This window comes from Anabas testudineus, chromosome 2, assembly GCF_900324465.2.
Source record: "Anabas testudineus chromosome 2, fAnaTes1.2, whole genome shotgun sequence".
Classification (NCBI taxonomy): domain Eukaryota; kingdom Metazoa; phylum Chordata; class Actinopteri; order Anabantiformes; family Anabantidae; genus Anabas; species Anabas testudineus.
The window spans coordinates 24,775,709-24,789,343 of record NC_046611.1 but is presented as its reverse complement, the minus strand read 5'-3'; the positions used below and the strand labels follow the sequence as shown (position 1 = coordinate 24,789,343).

The 13,635-nt window shown below is 42.8% G+C and overlaps 1 protein-coding gene across 10 annotated transcripts in view; it reads left to right on the top strand.

Annotated features, from left to right (window-relative positions):
• Nucleotides 1–4,865, top strand: part of eya1 (EYA transcriptional coactivator and phosphatase 1) — a 57,726-nt gene extending 52,861 nt beyond the window's left edge. For all 10 annotated transcript variants that reach the window (XM_026362985.2, XM_026362983.2, XM_026362982.2 and 7 more), the window contains 2 exons: nucleotides 651–751; nucleotides 2,700–4,865. In XM_026362985.2, the coding sequence (XP_026218770.1) occupies nucleotides 651–751; nucleotides 2,700–2,780 (182 nt within the window). In that variant the 3' untranslated portion in view covers nucleotides 2,781–4,865. The remainder of the gene's footprint in view (nucleotides 1–650; nucleotides 752–2,699) is intronic.
• Nucleotides 4,866–13,635: the final 8,770 nt, after the last annotated feature.

Below are 13,635 nucleotides of genomic sequence, written 5' to 3'. Positions count from 1 at the left end.
GACTGAGGCGTGGAGTTGGTGGGAGGGTTGATGTTTTTCTGAGAAGGAATCAGTCTAATCAGCCTGGGATTATTTTCCTGCAGTTGGGCCTCCCCAGGCCTCTCCTGCTCAGTCTCTGCATATGAAACCACTTCTGCACATTTATGTCATTCCACTGCAACAGGACCCCCTTCTCCTCCATCTCCCATCTCCCTCCTTTTACTCCAGTCTTTCCCCTACTTCAGTGTTGCAAATGCAAAATAAACACCAAGCCTCACTCCTGCACCATTTTCAGGCCCATCAGCAGAGATTTGGAGCAGTGTGTTCCTTGGAACGTTAAGCGCACTGGCCCTCCTAGACCCCGTAGCATGCAAGAATGATTTGACTTATTTAAATCCATTTGTCCCAGGTCTGGGATGGTCTTTATCTGAGGCCTGATCTTATCGCATTTCTTTGTGTTTACACTCTGCCTTATTATGTACATGTGGAGTTTTTAAATGGGCTCCTGTCATCCCGTGCCTCTGAATCAGTTTGATAATATTCAGTGTGAGTCTTTGCATGTGTGTGTGTGTGTGTGTGTGTGTGTGTGTGTTTTCTTTTCTTTTTTTTTTTTGTTTGCATCCATGCAATGCCCCACTAACAACTAACAACTGCTGTCAACTCTTCCACAGGGAAGGAAAGCTGCTTTGAGAGGGTAATTCAGAGGTTTGGGAGGAAAGTTGTTTACATTGTTGTTGGAGACGGTGTAGAAGAGGAGCAAGGCTCAAAAAAGGTAAGAGGTCTTGAAATAATAGATTTTTTAGTGCACATACTGCTACATCTTGTCAAAAGCACATAGGACTTTCTCTAAGGTTGAGAGTTCATTATGAATGCCTACAGAACACAAAACATACCTACCATACCTTCCCAAAGAAAGTACTAAGCGCTCCAGCGCTCCTCCTCAACAGTCTTATTTTACTTTTATTCGTTTATCCGCTTATGCGGCGTCCAAGTACAAGAGGGAAAATCTGTAGTGTGTAATCAGCGCTCTTCCTCCACCATCTCAGGTTTACAGAGGAGGGGAGAGGAGAGATGGCATAATTATATATTCTTGCTCAGTGCCCTGAGCAGCGTGAATGCTGTATGTGTAATGCTAGACAAGCCCTTTCAGGCATGTTGAAGGGAAATCGTAAACAGAGCATGCATTAAAGAGACTCAAATCATTGTTGATGAAATTAGAATATTTACTGCAGCGACAAGCCCGTTAGCACGAGATTGATCATCAAAGGTTCAAAGCCGACGTCTCCCATGTTCGTTCAGGAAACATGACAGTTATCTGTTCGGATGACTCTGACAGCTGACTTGCACTTTTTTTATGTTACCTGTCGGCTCTTGCTCCACAATTTGTTTATTCAGCATTTCTGCCAAGTTTGGATGTAAACCAAATGCCGCATGCAAGCCACACACAGGAAAGGTATTCATTAGCAAATTAATCAGTGGCTCAGGAGCATATTTCGCTGCCAGTCACGTTGAGCCGCAGTGTCAGAGCGAAGACGAGTTTCACTTTGAAAAGCCTCCAGATCCTTTTACTTCTGTTTCCCAGTAAACAGTGAGTTGAAGCAAGGACACATGAAGAGTGTTTAGGCAGTGATTAGGAAGAAGTAGCAACCTTTACCCTGGATAAGTGTGTAAAACAATAGCTCTGTACTATGAAATATCAACACGCCCTGGGAAAATGGTCTAGAGGAATGATTGTGGAAAAAGATATTTTAGCAAATATTTTTACTCAGGTTTGAGTAGTTGGAGTGTGACATTGATGGAAGGATAAGACTTTTTTTTTATTATTTTCCCCCGTCTGACTGTTTTGAGTCCCACGACATGCCATGCGGTAAAAGGTTTCTGTGTCAACATCAGAGAGGACGTGAAATAACACAACAATTTCACCTGTCAGGAGGCGCATATCAGACGTGACACTGTGTGGAACTACAAAAGCAAATGTCTAAAAGTTGTCTCGGCCCTCATTCCTTCGACCTCAAAACATCCACAATCCCTGAAACAGCTCTGCCTTCCGTTATTGCCATCGCCTGGGAGAGAAGGCAGAGATAACATCTCCAGCTTTTAAACTTAAAAGCAAAGACAATTTACAAAACAAAAAGCAAAGAGCTTTTTAAGGGTCAGTGCAGGCTCTCCTAAGCGGAACATATGCCTGGGAGAGGCCATACCTTTGATAAGGGAGGGTAATGGGCTCCACACACTGAAGAGCTGAGGACTCTACCTGACAAGCTCCTTTCATTCTCTGCAACTCAAGTTTCTCCCTTGTACTTTGCCTGGGAACAACAGCTCATTTGCACTGTCCTAAACGCACAGCGGTAGGCAGGAGGTTCACTCAAAAGACACTTTGGGGAGTTAGTTTCTGGTGAGGTTAGAAACAGCTACTGGATTAGATCTAAACCTGCACATGGATGCAGCACAGAAACTAGTTAGAAGTACAGATGTGCACAAAGGAGCAAGAGGTGCACCGTTATTGATATGATTGCTTTTCCTGGCGAATGAACCAGCCTTACTTCATTCACTGAAGTGTAAAGCAGTCTTCTTGTTAGGTCTAGGATGATTGGTTTGTTTGTAATTAATAAACTGTTACAATAAAAGTAAAAAGCTGATTGTAAAATTGTTACATTTATAATGTTTTCAGTGTTTTAAATACAACTTTTGATTATGTGACACCCTTTTCCCTTCTGCAGCACAACATGCCCTTCTGGAGGATTTCTAGCCATTCAGACCTCATGGCCCTGCATCACGCTTTAGACCTGGAGTACTTGTAGCACTGCACCACCATGGAACGCCCTGCTACACCTCAGCATACCCTGCAACCTTTCACCTTCGCCCTCCAGCCCCATCCCATGCTTGCCGCAGACCCCACTGCTCAGAAAAAAAAAAAAAACCCTGTGCTGCCTGGTGTGGGTCCTCCACTACACAGGAAGAAAAAAATGAGGAGAATGGAGGAAAAAAAAAAAAGGCTGAGCACACGGTTAATGTGCTGACATACAGTCACACTTCGTCTTAACCCTTAATTTTTTTTTTCTGGAAGCGAAGGAGAGAGGTGACTTTACGGCGCTGCAGCTGCTTGCCCTGGTTACTGTGAATTGGCCGCTTTCTGAAGCTGTCAAAGTGTTTTACGGCCCCCTGTTTGTGCCGGGACTCTGTCAGGGTTCACACCTGTGAGGAGAGCAGAGCTACTGATGGCCTCGCCTGCCTCACTTCATCTCACCACAGAACTCAGCTACAGTAAACCGCAGACCCACGACTACTGGTGGTGATGTTTCTCTGTTCCTCTAGCTCTCCCCCCTGCTCTTCTCCTCCCCTTTATTTTGGTTCCTTAGCTAAGGATGTTTCAGTCTCCATTCTGTCACAGAACAGAGAGACAGAGCAACTGCTCCTGTGTTAATTGTCAATGTGGGAGTCCTGTACTTCTTATTTATGAACGGAGACTGTGTGAGTGGCACCACGCCACTTGGAAGGTACCTCGATGACAAAAGACTCGTGCCTTTTACAACGTACTATTGATTTCCACCACAGCGAGAGGAAGACGTTTATGAAGAAAAAAGGGGGTTTTCTAATAATTTAAGAAAATTACAAAAAACTTTATTTACAATGCTGAGACAATCGTGTACAGAGGAAATCTTTTTTGTGTGTTTAAGTTTGTAATCACTGGACTATTCCTTCCTATATTCATTTAGGTACATGCTCTTGAAAGGTGGCAATGCTTTTTCATTGAAGTTTAAAAAAAAAAAAAAGGCATCCTGTCGCACATAAGCTTGTGCGACGACTGAAAGTGTTGATGTGTTCAAGTTTTGTTCAGTAAAACAAATATGTAGATAATGGGATTTTGTGATAAATCGTTTTGTCAAGACCAAAAGCATGAATGTCAAGTGTCAATGACCTTTCATTTGATTCTGTGATGTTTCTCGTCCTTACAGGACACTTCAGTCACATCTTTATAAAGCATAACAGGTCTCCTCTACTGCAAGTCCTTTTAAGACTCATATTTCAAAACGAAATCCGTACTTGTCTTTTGAGTTATTCTGAAAGGTAGCTGACAACTTGTGTCCTTACAGCATTTCATTAGCTTGCAGCCCTGACCCCATGTATTTGGAAACACCCTTCATTCTGATAAGGATTTTGGATATGGCATATGGCAGTCTCCTGCCTCACGGGAGCCATCAACAACAAATTTGAATAGATCTGAGATTTGAAAAAAGCAGGCTTGAATAGGTTTTATTATCTTTTATACAGGCGCTATAAAAACTCTTGTACAGCGAGCATAATTTTGTATGATGTAGTGTTTTTATTTCAAAAATACATTCTGTGTCCCTCCTTGAAGTAGCTGGAATACATGAAGCACTTTTCATAGTGCTTCTGCATCTGTGGATGGGGAAACCATAATTAACATTGAGAGAAAAGCCACTGACTTCGAGGGGTGCGTGGACATACAAGACATGTGCTATCGACTGTGAATTTCTTAAACAGAAACCGACTCTTTGTGTTTCTCATTTTTCCCTCTTTTGCACATGATCACTGTTGGCCTTTACATTTCAAATTGGATCCCCTTTCCTCAGCCTCCTCCCCCTCTACTCAAAGCAACTTCTCCCCCACACTCTGGGGTATCTACATATTGCTGCTAGATCAAGGTAATGGTAGGTAAATAGAGGAAATGTTTTATAGATTCATACAGCACGCTTTTTTTTTATTATGTTGCAATCATAAATGCAAACTGGAAATACTTTACACTACATGGGCCTCATTGTGAAATGCAAAAGATTGTTGTGTCTGCAAAATATGTGTACAGATGTTTTTGACATTATTATTTGATTGTGTTTAAATTAATAAAACTGATTTGTGAACTGGTACCTGTTGCTTCATGCTGATTCAACTTTTTAATGCCAATTTATACTACCGTCTGTTGTGCCTTAATATTCCTGGAATAATACTAATATCTGTCTCCAGTGAGATTGACATAAATGTCACTGGCCCCCGCCACAAATCCTGCCAGGAAGCAAATAGAAATTGGAGCTGGGACAAGTCCAGGATAAACATCACACCCACATGCTAATTGCATCTATGTGAATTTCAGACATAGTTTATTGAAATATTGTGAAAACACTATATTTTTGTGGTTGCATTTCTATCAAACAGATATTTTTTCATAACTTTGTGGATACAATACTAGATTGTTTTCAAAGCTTCCACAATGTGTAACATGCGTCATGCATTTTTGAGGCTCCTAAAGCTGAGCGAACACTCAGCCCAACATTGGTAATATTACTAGCCTTATAACACAGGCAGTGTGGGAGTCTCTATGCATAATTTATGTATCAAACCATTCCAAGCCATAGAGAGCTGAGTTAGTTTAAATAACACATGAAAAATATTTATGAGGCTTATTTTATGATGTGGTCACAGCTAAGACTGTCCAGCATGTAACACTATCCTGGACAGAGAAGAAAGTGTCCGGCCTCCAAAACCACGTTGGAGAATTAAGCATGCATGGAATTTTATTTAGAGCCGTTTAATATCCAAATCAATTATGTTTTCAGATGGAGTGGGAGTGATGGCCGGGCTGAGGCATGTGCGTCTGCCAGGCAGGACAAAGCCAGTCGGACTGCTACCACTGGAATGCACCAGCACAATGACCCCTAATGTGCTTTTCCCACTTCCGAACAGCTGAAAGACTAAGTAGTGTCTGAGGTACCGACGGGCAGTCTTTTTAGGAGAGGAGTGCTGCTCGCTCTCTCTCTGCAGCACAGAAGAGAGGTCTGTTCTCTTTGATAAGTTTTCCCGATGCTCTGAGACCTGGCAGAACCAGACCAGACATTTTGTGAAAGAAAAAGTGGGTGTTGCGGCGTGTCGGCCAGCCGTTCTGGCTGCTCGTACGACACAGAAGGGAATAAAAATAAGAGCTAGATTGTGTCTGTGTGGCTTGTGTCTCTTACCTGGCTGCCAGAACCCTGATACCTGGTGATCATTTAACATCCTTTGATGTTTTGTAGACCTGGTAACTGCTTAGTGAACATGTCATGTGCTTGCTTTTGTTAGATATAGGTGTTCCTGTGCTTTAATCAGGCTTTACAGTAACCGTGTATTTCTCAAGAGGCCTGCTCTTCACTGCACTCCCATCAGCCCTCTTATGGAAATAAAGGAGCCATTACCTAGCAGGTCCTCTGTTGGGCATTCCTCTCCAGGACGTTGCAGCAAAGCGCCCACCCCTCATAAAACTCTAGTGCAATAATAAACAACGCCATTGGTGATTTACGACCTTGCCCAGACAGTGATTTCATGCAGATTTCCATAGATGGGGCCTCTGACGGTGAATCACAATTGAACTAATATTGTATTACATGCATATCAAACTCCCCCCCAAAAAACCTGATCTCCCACATCTCTTTTACGAGCAGGAAGCCTATTAATTGGCTTGTGTTCTCCTCTTGGTGGGTAGTGTGTCTCAAGTAAGGGGAATTTGTGCCTGTAACAAGCAGGCATTCTCAGATTGAGACAATGAGAAACGGGGAGAAGATATGATTAGACACAAAGCATCCATACTTAGCCTCCTGCAAGAGGTTTCTCGGAAGAGCGACAATGACTGTTTCCCTCAGTGTCTTTATTGTTGGTTTGGCTGATCCTGTTTGTCTTGAGGCAGTATACACAAACCCAATTTCACTGGTTCCAGCTCCTCCTCCAGTGTTTTTCAGTTGAAGTATGTTTCTCACTCCCCTCTCTGGGCTCAGTCAGCCCTGGCAAACAGCAAGAGTGACAAACCTGTTGTCATGCTATGGCGAGCGGTGGTGCTAAACTAGGGTCTTTGTTTACAGTTTGTTTATTTCTCAGTTACTGGGATTTGACAGGCACAGTGGGGCAGAGACAGCTGGTAATCAGCAAGCTGCAGATGCCAGGGATCCCAGCCAGTAGTATCAACTCTGAGAGGCTGAGCATCCACTGCTACGCCTGTCCCACACAGATGAAGCATTCCCAAGTGGGTCTAGACTGTGGCAATGCCATTAATGTTATGTTGGTGGAGGGTTTGAGCCTGACTGGTCTAAAAAAGATTTGGTCATAGGTGTTAATTTACATGCAGAGTGAATTGTGCCTTGTAGAGGTCAGCAAGGGTTAGCCGTGCACAAGTATATGCACACATTAAGGCGTCGACAAGACAAGAGGGTTGATTGTATTTGTGATGTATTCTTTCAGAGGTTTTATGAAATCCTGAGCTGTGAGTCATGCATCATTTAATTAAAAATAGTCTGTAAACCACACAGTGTTTCAATGAAGTCTTGATGAAGTACATTGTTTACTGTTAGCAATAATCTCGTGGCCCTTCCATCTGACAATAATTCAGCTGCAGGTGCTATGATCTGTCCTTAATTTAACTAACTCTTCCATCCTTGAGGTCTTCAGCGACTTTATAAGTCTTCTTGTTTATTAGCATTTATAATATTTATACATTGTTAAAACTACTTTCTTTGAAAATTGAAGCAGTAACTCCCTGCTATGAACACCCAGCAAAAAAGAGTTACCAACAGCTGTCTGTACTTCTTTAGTGGGCAAATTCAACAACAAAGAAGAAAACCTTCTATTTAAACTCTCAACAAGACTCGCTGCCTCTCCACCGTTGCAGCGTTTGACTTGTTATGAGAGTGAGTGGTGTTGCCAAGGCCAAAGCTGGAACGATGCTCACTGTCTACAAACCAGAGCACAGCACAGCTCCACCTGCATCTGTGGTCAAACACACATTCACTCATATTTACTGGGCCCACCGCAACATTTGAAGGTGAGTGGAGAGATTTATATGGCAAGCTAAGGCCAGCCTGTGACTTCTCATCACTCCTTAGGGATGTCAGTGCAAAGCTACCATGCCTCTAAGGATTTACTTGGCTAATGGGGTACCTTTAGACCTCCCTGTACGCTCTCTGTGTGAGCATTACAGGGTGTTTACGAACGTGTTCAAAAATATACATATGCATGTGTGTGTGTGTGTGTGTGTGTGTGTGTGTGTGTTAAGGACCTCCCTCCCTGGCTGTTAACTGAGCCAGCTCCTCCCAATTACATGTGTGGACAAAATTGTTCCCCCAATGTTAATGAAAGATAAACCCACAAAGGTCACTGAAATAACTTGAAGCTGACAAAAGTAATAATAATAATAAATAATAAAATTTACTAAAAATGTACTCATGCAAAATCAGACATTGCTTTTCAGTTGTAGTTCAACAGAAGTTTTTTAAAAAACTAACTAATGAAACTGGCCTGGACAAAAATTATATTACCCCTTAATATTTTTTTGGCACAACCTTTTCAGGCTGCTCACTTAATCAAACGATTTCTGTAACGCTCAATGAGACTTCTGCACCTGTCAACAGGTATTTTGGCCCACTCCTCACAAGCAAACTGCTCCAGCTGTCTCAGGTTTTAAGGGTGCCTTTTCCAGATGGCATGTTTCAGCTCTTTCCACAGATGTTTAATGTGATTTAGATCAAGACTAATAGAAGGCCACTTCAGAATAGTCCAAGGATTTGTTCTTAGCCATTCTTTGGCTTTTTTCTAGCTGTTTTTGGGTTATTATCCTGTTGGAGGACCATGACATGTGACAAAGAACAACTTTCTGACACTGGGCAGCACATTTGGCTCCAGAAGGCCTTAATAGTTTTGAGATGTTATTGGACCATGTACAGATTTAAGACACCCTGTGCCAGATGGAGCCAAGCAGCCCCAGAACATAACCAAACCCCCTCCGTTTTTCACAGTAGGTACAGTGTACTTTTCTTTGTATGCTTTGTATTAACTTTTGCGTTTGTGTACATAGAGCTGATGTGACTTTCCAAAAGGTTTTGTCTCATCTGACCAAAGGACATTCTCCCAATACCTTTTGTCAATATGTTTTTCTTATCTTTTCTTTTTTTTATGTTTTCTTCCTCCTCGGTACATCTTTTCTAGGGGTACCGTCATTTTTGTCCAGGCCTATTTCATTAGTTTGTTGAACCACAACTGAAAAGCAATGTCTAATTTTGACGAGTTAATTTTTAATACATTTCTATTTATTATTACTTTTGTCACTTTCAAGTTTGTCAGTGGGTTTTTCTGTCTTTAAAGGAAGAGTACTTACAATTTATTCCACGTGTGTAGGTCTGATACAGCTCCCTCTCATCAGGTGGGAGAAGGAGGCTGCCAGAATGTGTCAGTGTCATAAATAGAAATGAAGGGTGAACCCTGTTTCAGGGGGAGGCTGCATGCTCCTTAACATTTGATAACTTTTAATGGAACTCATGTCATGAAACTCTATCCAGTTGCAGTTTTATGTTTGAAATACTGAAGTATGTGACTCTAAAAAATGATTGTTCACTAGCAGCATGTTAGTAGCCTAGCAAACACTCACATGACTGGGGCTTGTCTGATATATGCAAACCTGAAGCCAGCACTAAAGATAGCACTCAGACTATCTTCAAATTATTAAAGATTTGTGAAAAGGCTAAGCACATAGCAAGGCAAGTCCTCTGGGAAAGTTGGCTACGTGCTGGCATAGGTGGTTCAGCATAGACTTGTTTTTTTGCCACATTTCTCTTGCACTATTGGCATCTTGTCTTTGGTCTCCCCTTGAGTTCACATTGCCCCAGTAGTAATGTTAATGTCTTGTACGAGTTGGCTGCAATGGTTTCTGTGTTCGGCCTCTGTCTGGGCAGGGCACAGAGAAGGGATTGAGTAGTGCAGGCTGAGAAGCCACCAGGACACAAGAAAATATTCTATATCCTGGGTGCCTCCGCTCTTCTGGGGGATTACAAAGGGTTTAACTGGCGGATGAAGCAGAGCAAAGTGGTAAGTGACATTTCTGGTCTGGGAATATGGCAATCAGCAGCATGGAACCTCGCCAAGTCTGACCAGAAAATGCTAAAAAGGCTTGGGAGCGTGTAAACAAGAGAGTGGCTGGCAGTGCAGGAGAGGAAGGGAGGGATGGAGGGGGTGGTCCAGGGGGACAGATCTGTTAACCATCAGTGGCTGCGTTTCATCCTGCCGCCCCTCTCCAAACCCTTCAAGGGAGGCTTTGTGTACCTGCTCCACAGACAGGAGCTGGGAATTTGGGGAACAGGAAACCAATGCCTCCCCCCTCCTTCCATCCCCACACCTCACCCATTCCCTTTCCCCTGTGCCCCTAGCTGCCCCAAACACACACACCCGACATTCACCACTTGCTCTGCCCTCTCTTCTACACCACCCCATGCTCACTCTCTGATCACTTATATCTCCAATAGAATGAATAGGAATGTTGCACAAGCACAACAGACCCATCGGCAGGTGAAGTAGATGGGGGGGACACTGACTTCACCTACTGCTCTTCTTCTGGCTTATATCAAAATTCAAATATGTGACCATGCTGCTGTGTAATATCACTTTTGAAACAAAGAGAATGCTTTGAGGGACATTTCACCCAACAGCAGCCGTCACTCAGCTCAGGTACGTGTACGGAAACTTGCCCTGCATGATCTAAAGGCCTGCCCAATAAAATGAGATAGAGGTTTTCAAAGCTCAAGCCATAATTCATGATTCTTTCTCTTAAGGACCAACCATGAGAATTAGCGCATTCACAAAGTTCACTATGAACTGCTCAGGATTATTCAGCCACGCAGCCGGTGCCAAATCACATCAGTGCTTAACCTACTAGAAGGATATTGTTCCTGACAAAAAGCTGCTAGGCCTATTACTGTCACACTGTAAAGGCTAGCCTGAGAGAGCGAGCCAGAGTTTAGAAAAAGTAAAGCGTGCATGGGCGACTGTCTGATCATAGTTTAGCAACTGTTTCTAGGTAACGGCAGGTAGTCAGGTCTGTCAGGCTTTGGATTTCTCCACATGCGTCAGTCAGCGTGCATGGAGCTGTGGCCAGTTAGAGACCACTCAACAGGTCATTTTATGTTGATGCTGATGCAGTTGCATCTATGTTTGGATCATTTAAGTATTTCTGGTCAATTGAACTTAATATTATTATTATTACACAGGCCGAGTGTGACTAGGTAATATTTGTCATGGGTCCTTTCACAAATCCTTACAATGTCTTATAACAAAACCTAAATTGACGACTTCTCAAAAAATGTTACTTGCATGTCTATATGTAACATTAATGGCTTTTTGAACATGTTTAGCACGGCTGCTATAATGTCCTGATTAGTCTGAACTGAAAGAGACGGACTGCTGTCTGATCATTAATACCCAGAGCAACGAAGAGAAATACTCGTCCCTGGCACAGAGTTGACACAGATCATAAAGGCTTCATTGTGAATGCTGACTCGTATGCTAAATTAAAAAAATGGATGTAACCTAATACGGAACGGCAGCAGTGATAAGATCTGGAGTCGGCCCATGTCCCTGCAGGCCCTTCTCCTCCGCGCTCCACCACAAGGTAAGGCAGCACAGTGACAAGAGGTGTTCAGGAAGCAGTGAACACCATGCAGATCAACAGATAATATTTTTCTGGCAAATAAATTCATACCTGAACCTTAAATTACATTTTCACCTTTCAAAAATAATGTCTGATCTCAAAGCCTGAGGCAGTGTTTGTCTGAGACAGAGGGACATGGAGAAGAGGAAGTGCAAGGTGTTAGCTGACAGCTGTCCCAGGCAGTGTGTGTGTGTGTGTGTGTGTGTGTGTGTGTGTGTGTGTGTGTGTGTGTGTGTGTGTGTGTGTGTGTGTGCGCGCAACTATTCACAGCACTGCATACGTGAAGATTAGGGTTTTCTATATGAATAAATAATGTGTGAGGGATTGTAAATGACTGTGCATCTTTCATGTAATGTATCAGTGAACATATTTCTGGGTATACGTGCATTTATGTGTGCAGAGGGAGAGAAAGAGAGTCGCTCTATAGCACCATGACAACAGTGAGGCTGTCTGATCCTCTCTCTCTCTCTAATTGTCTGTGACCTCGTAACTGGAGACGCACTCTCAAGGCAGGAGGAGGGCCTTTCACACGGCAATCACTTTTGGATTTGTCCTCTATGCTAACTCCTGAATACCACTGCCAAAAAGGTGTGTGTGTGTGTGTGTGTGTGTGTGTGTGTGTGTGTGTGTGTGTGTGCTCATATGCAGGTGTGACCGCTTCTTTAAATCCAAACTCCCGATTGTCAATGAGGCAAAATATATGTGAGGTAAACAGGTATGTGTGCACTAGACACTGAGCTCAGCTTCTGATGTTCTGAAACGAGGCCAAACACTCCAGTCACTTGTTAATTGCAACATAAAGTGTTGTTATTTAAACATATGACAAAGGCCTATATATAAAATACAATTAAAGCGATTACATGAAAGGAAGGGACAAAATACATTTTGATTTTAGATCTTTTAAAATGTGACTGATTCTTCTTATTTGCGCATGAATATCTGCAGCTCCTAAAAAACGAAGCCTCCCTCTCGCTGCTCCTGTTGTGAGATCTTAAAAATAGTAATAGATTTCTATGTTGCACCTTTAAATGCTTTCCAGGGAATCTGCTCTCCTCTGTCTTCACACTGTCTGTCTCTGTCTGTCTCTCCCCCCATATCTGTCTGCAGAGGCCGAGCTGTTCTGATGTCTCTGTTGTGTTCCACCATAAAGGGGCCTCAGTAATGGCCCCTGTCACACACAAAGGTATTAAGGCCTAAAGCCTCTTTCTCCGACGCCACTGGCAGCTGGGCCAGGGGAATAATTTGATTTGGTATTTTATGCTGGAAAAGAGCCTTTCTTCCCAAGCCACATTTGCGCTTGGCTTCTCCTCAGCTCTGCAGCCCCCTGAAAGACTTTACATGACATTAACACATTTCAGAGAGCATTACGGCTTGAAAAGAGATTTGTCTAGACAAAGACATGGTTTATTTGTAGTTAAAGCTTCATTTCCTGCCTGTTCTTCACCACCACCTCCACCCTCCGCTGCCCCCTCCTCCCTGCATGACTTCGGGCACACAATGGTTGGCGCCCTGACAGGTAAGAGGATTTCAATTAGTTTACCTCGGAATGGGCTCTGCAAAACGTGATTAATGAAAGCAATTAGTCTCTGTCATGTCTTCAGCACACTCCTGCTAAATCACCGGACTGCTCCTCGCTGACGCTAAGAGCAAATTACATCACCCGGATCCTCTCTCTCTCTCACTCTCTCCCTCTCTGCCTCTTTATGAGCTCCCCACGTCTCAATGAAGAGAGAACGGAAAACGAGAAAAAGGAGAAAATGAAACCCAGCTGATACCCATGTGTTTTTTTTTTTTTTTTTTTTTTGCTTCATAACCTTTAAAAGTATATCCCATAAACATCCACAGTTTTAAAGACCTGTAATAAAAATGAATAATACTCATCTTTTTTTACATGTTCAATACAAAGATGCCGCTAAAACTGAATCAGCAACTATGTCACTGTGAGGAAAAAACATTACAAACATGAAAACAAAACATAGAAATGGTGACAAATGTTCGATGTGTTCTGTGCCTGTGTCTGCATATATTACAGACTGACTAATAACATTCAGCTAATGAGTGTGTCTGTTTGATGTCCAGCAGTAAATGAATCAGGGGCCTGTGTTTTGCTGCCCTGATTATAGCACGGATGATCTACAGCATCACACACATGTTTACACTTCACAAATGTGCTTTCCTCTCCATAACATCATACAGTACATACA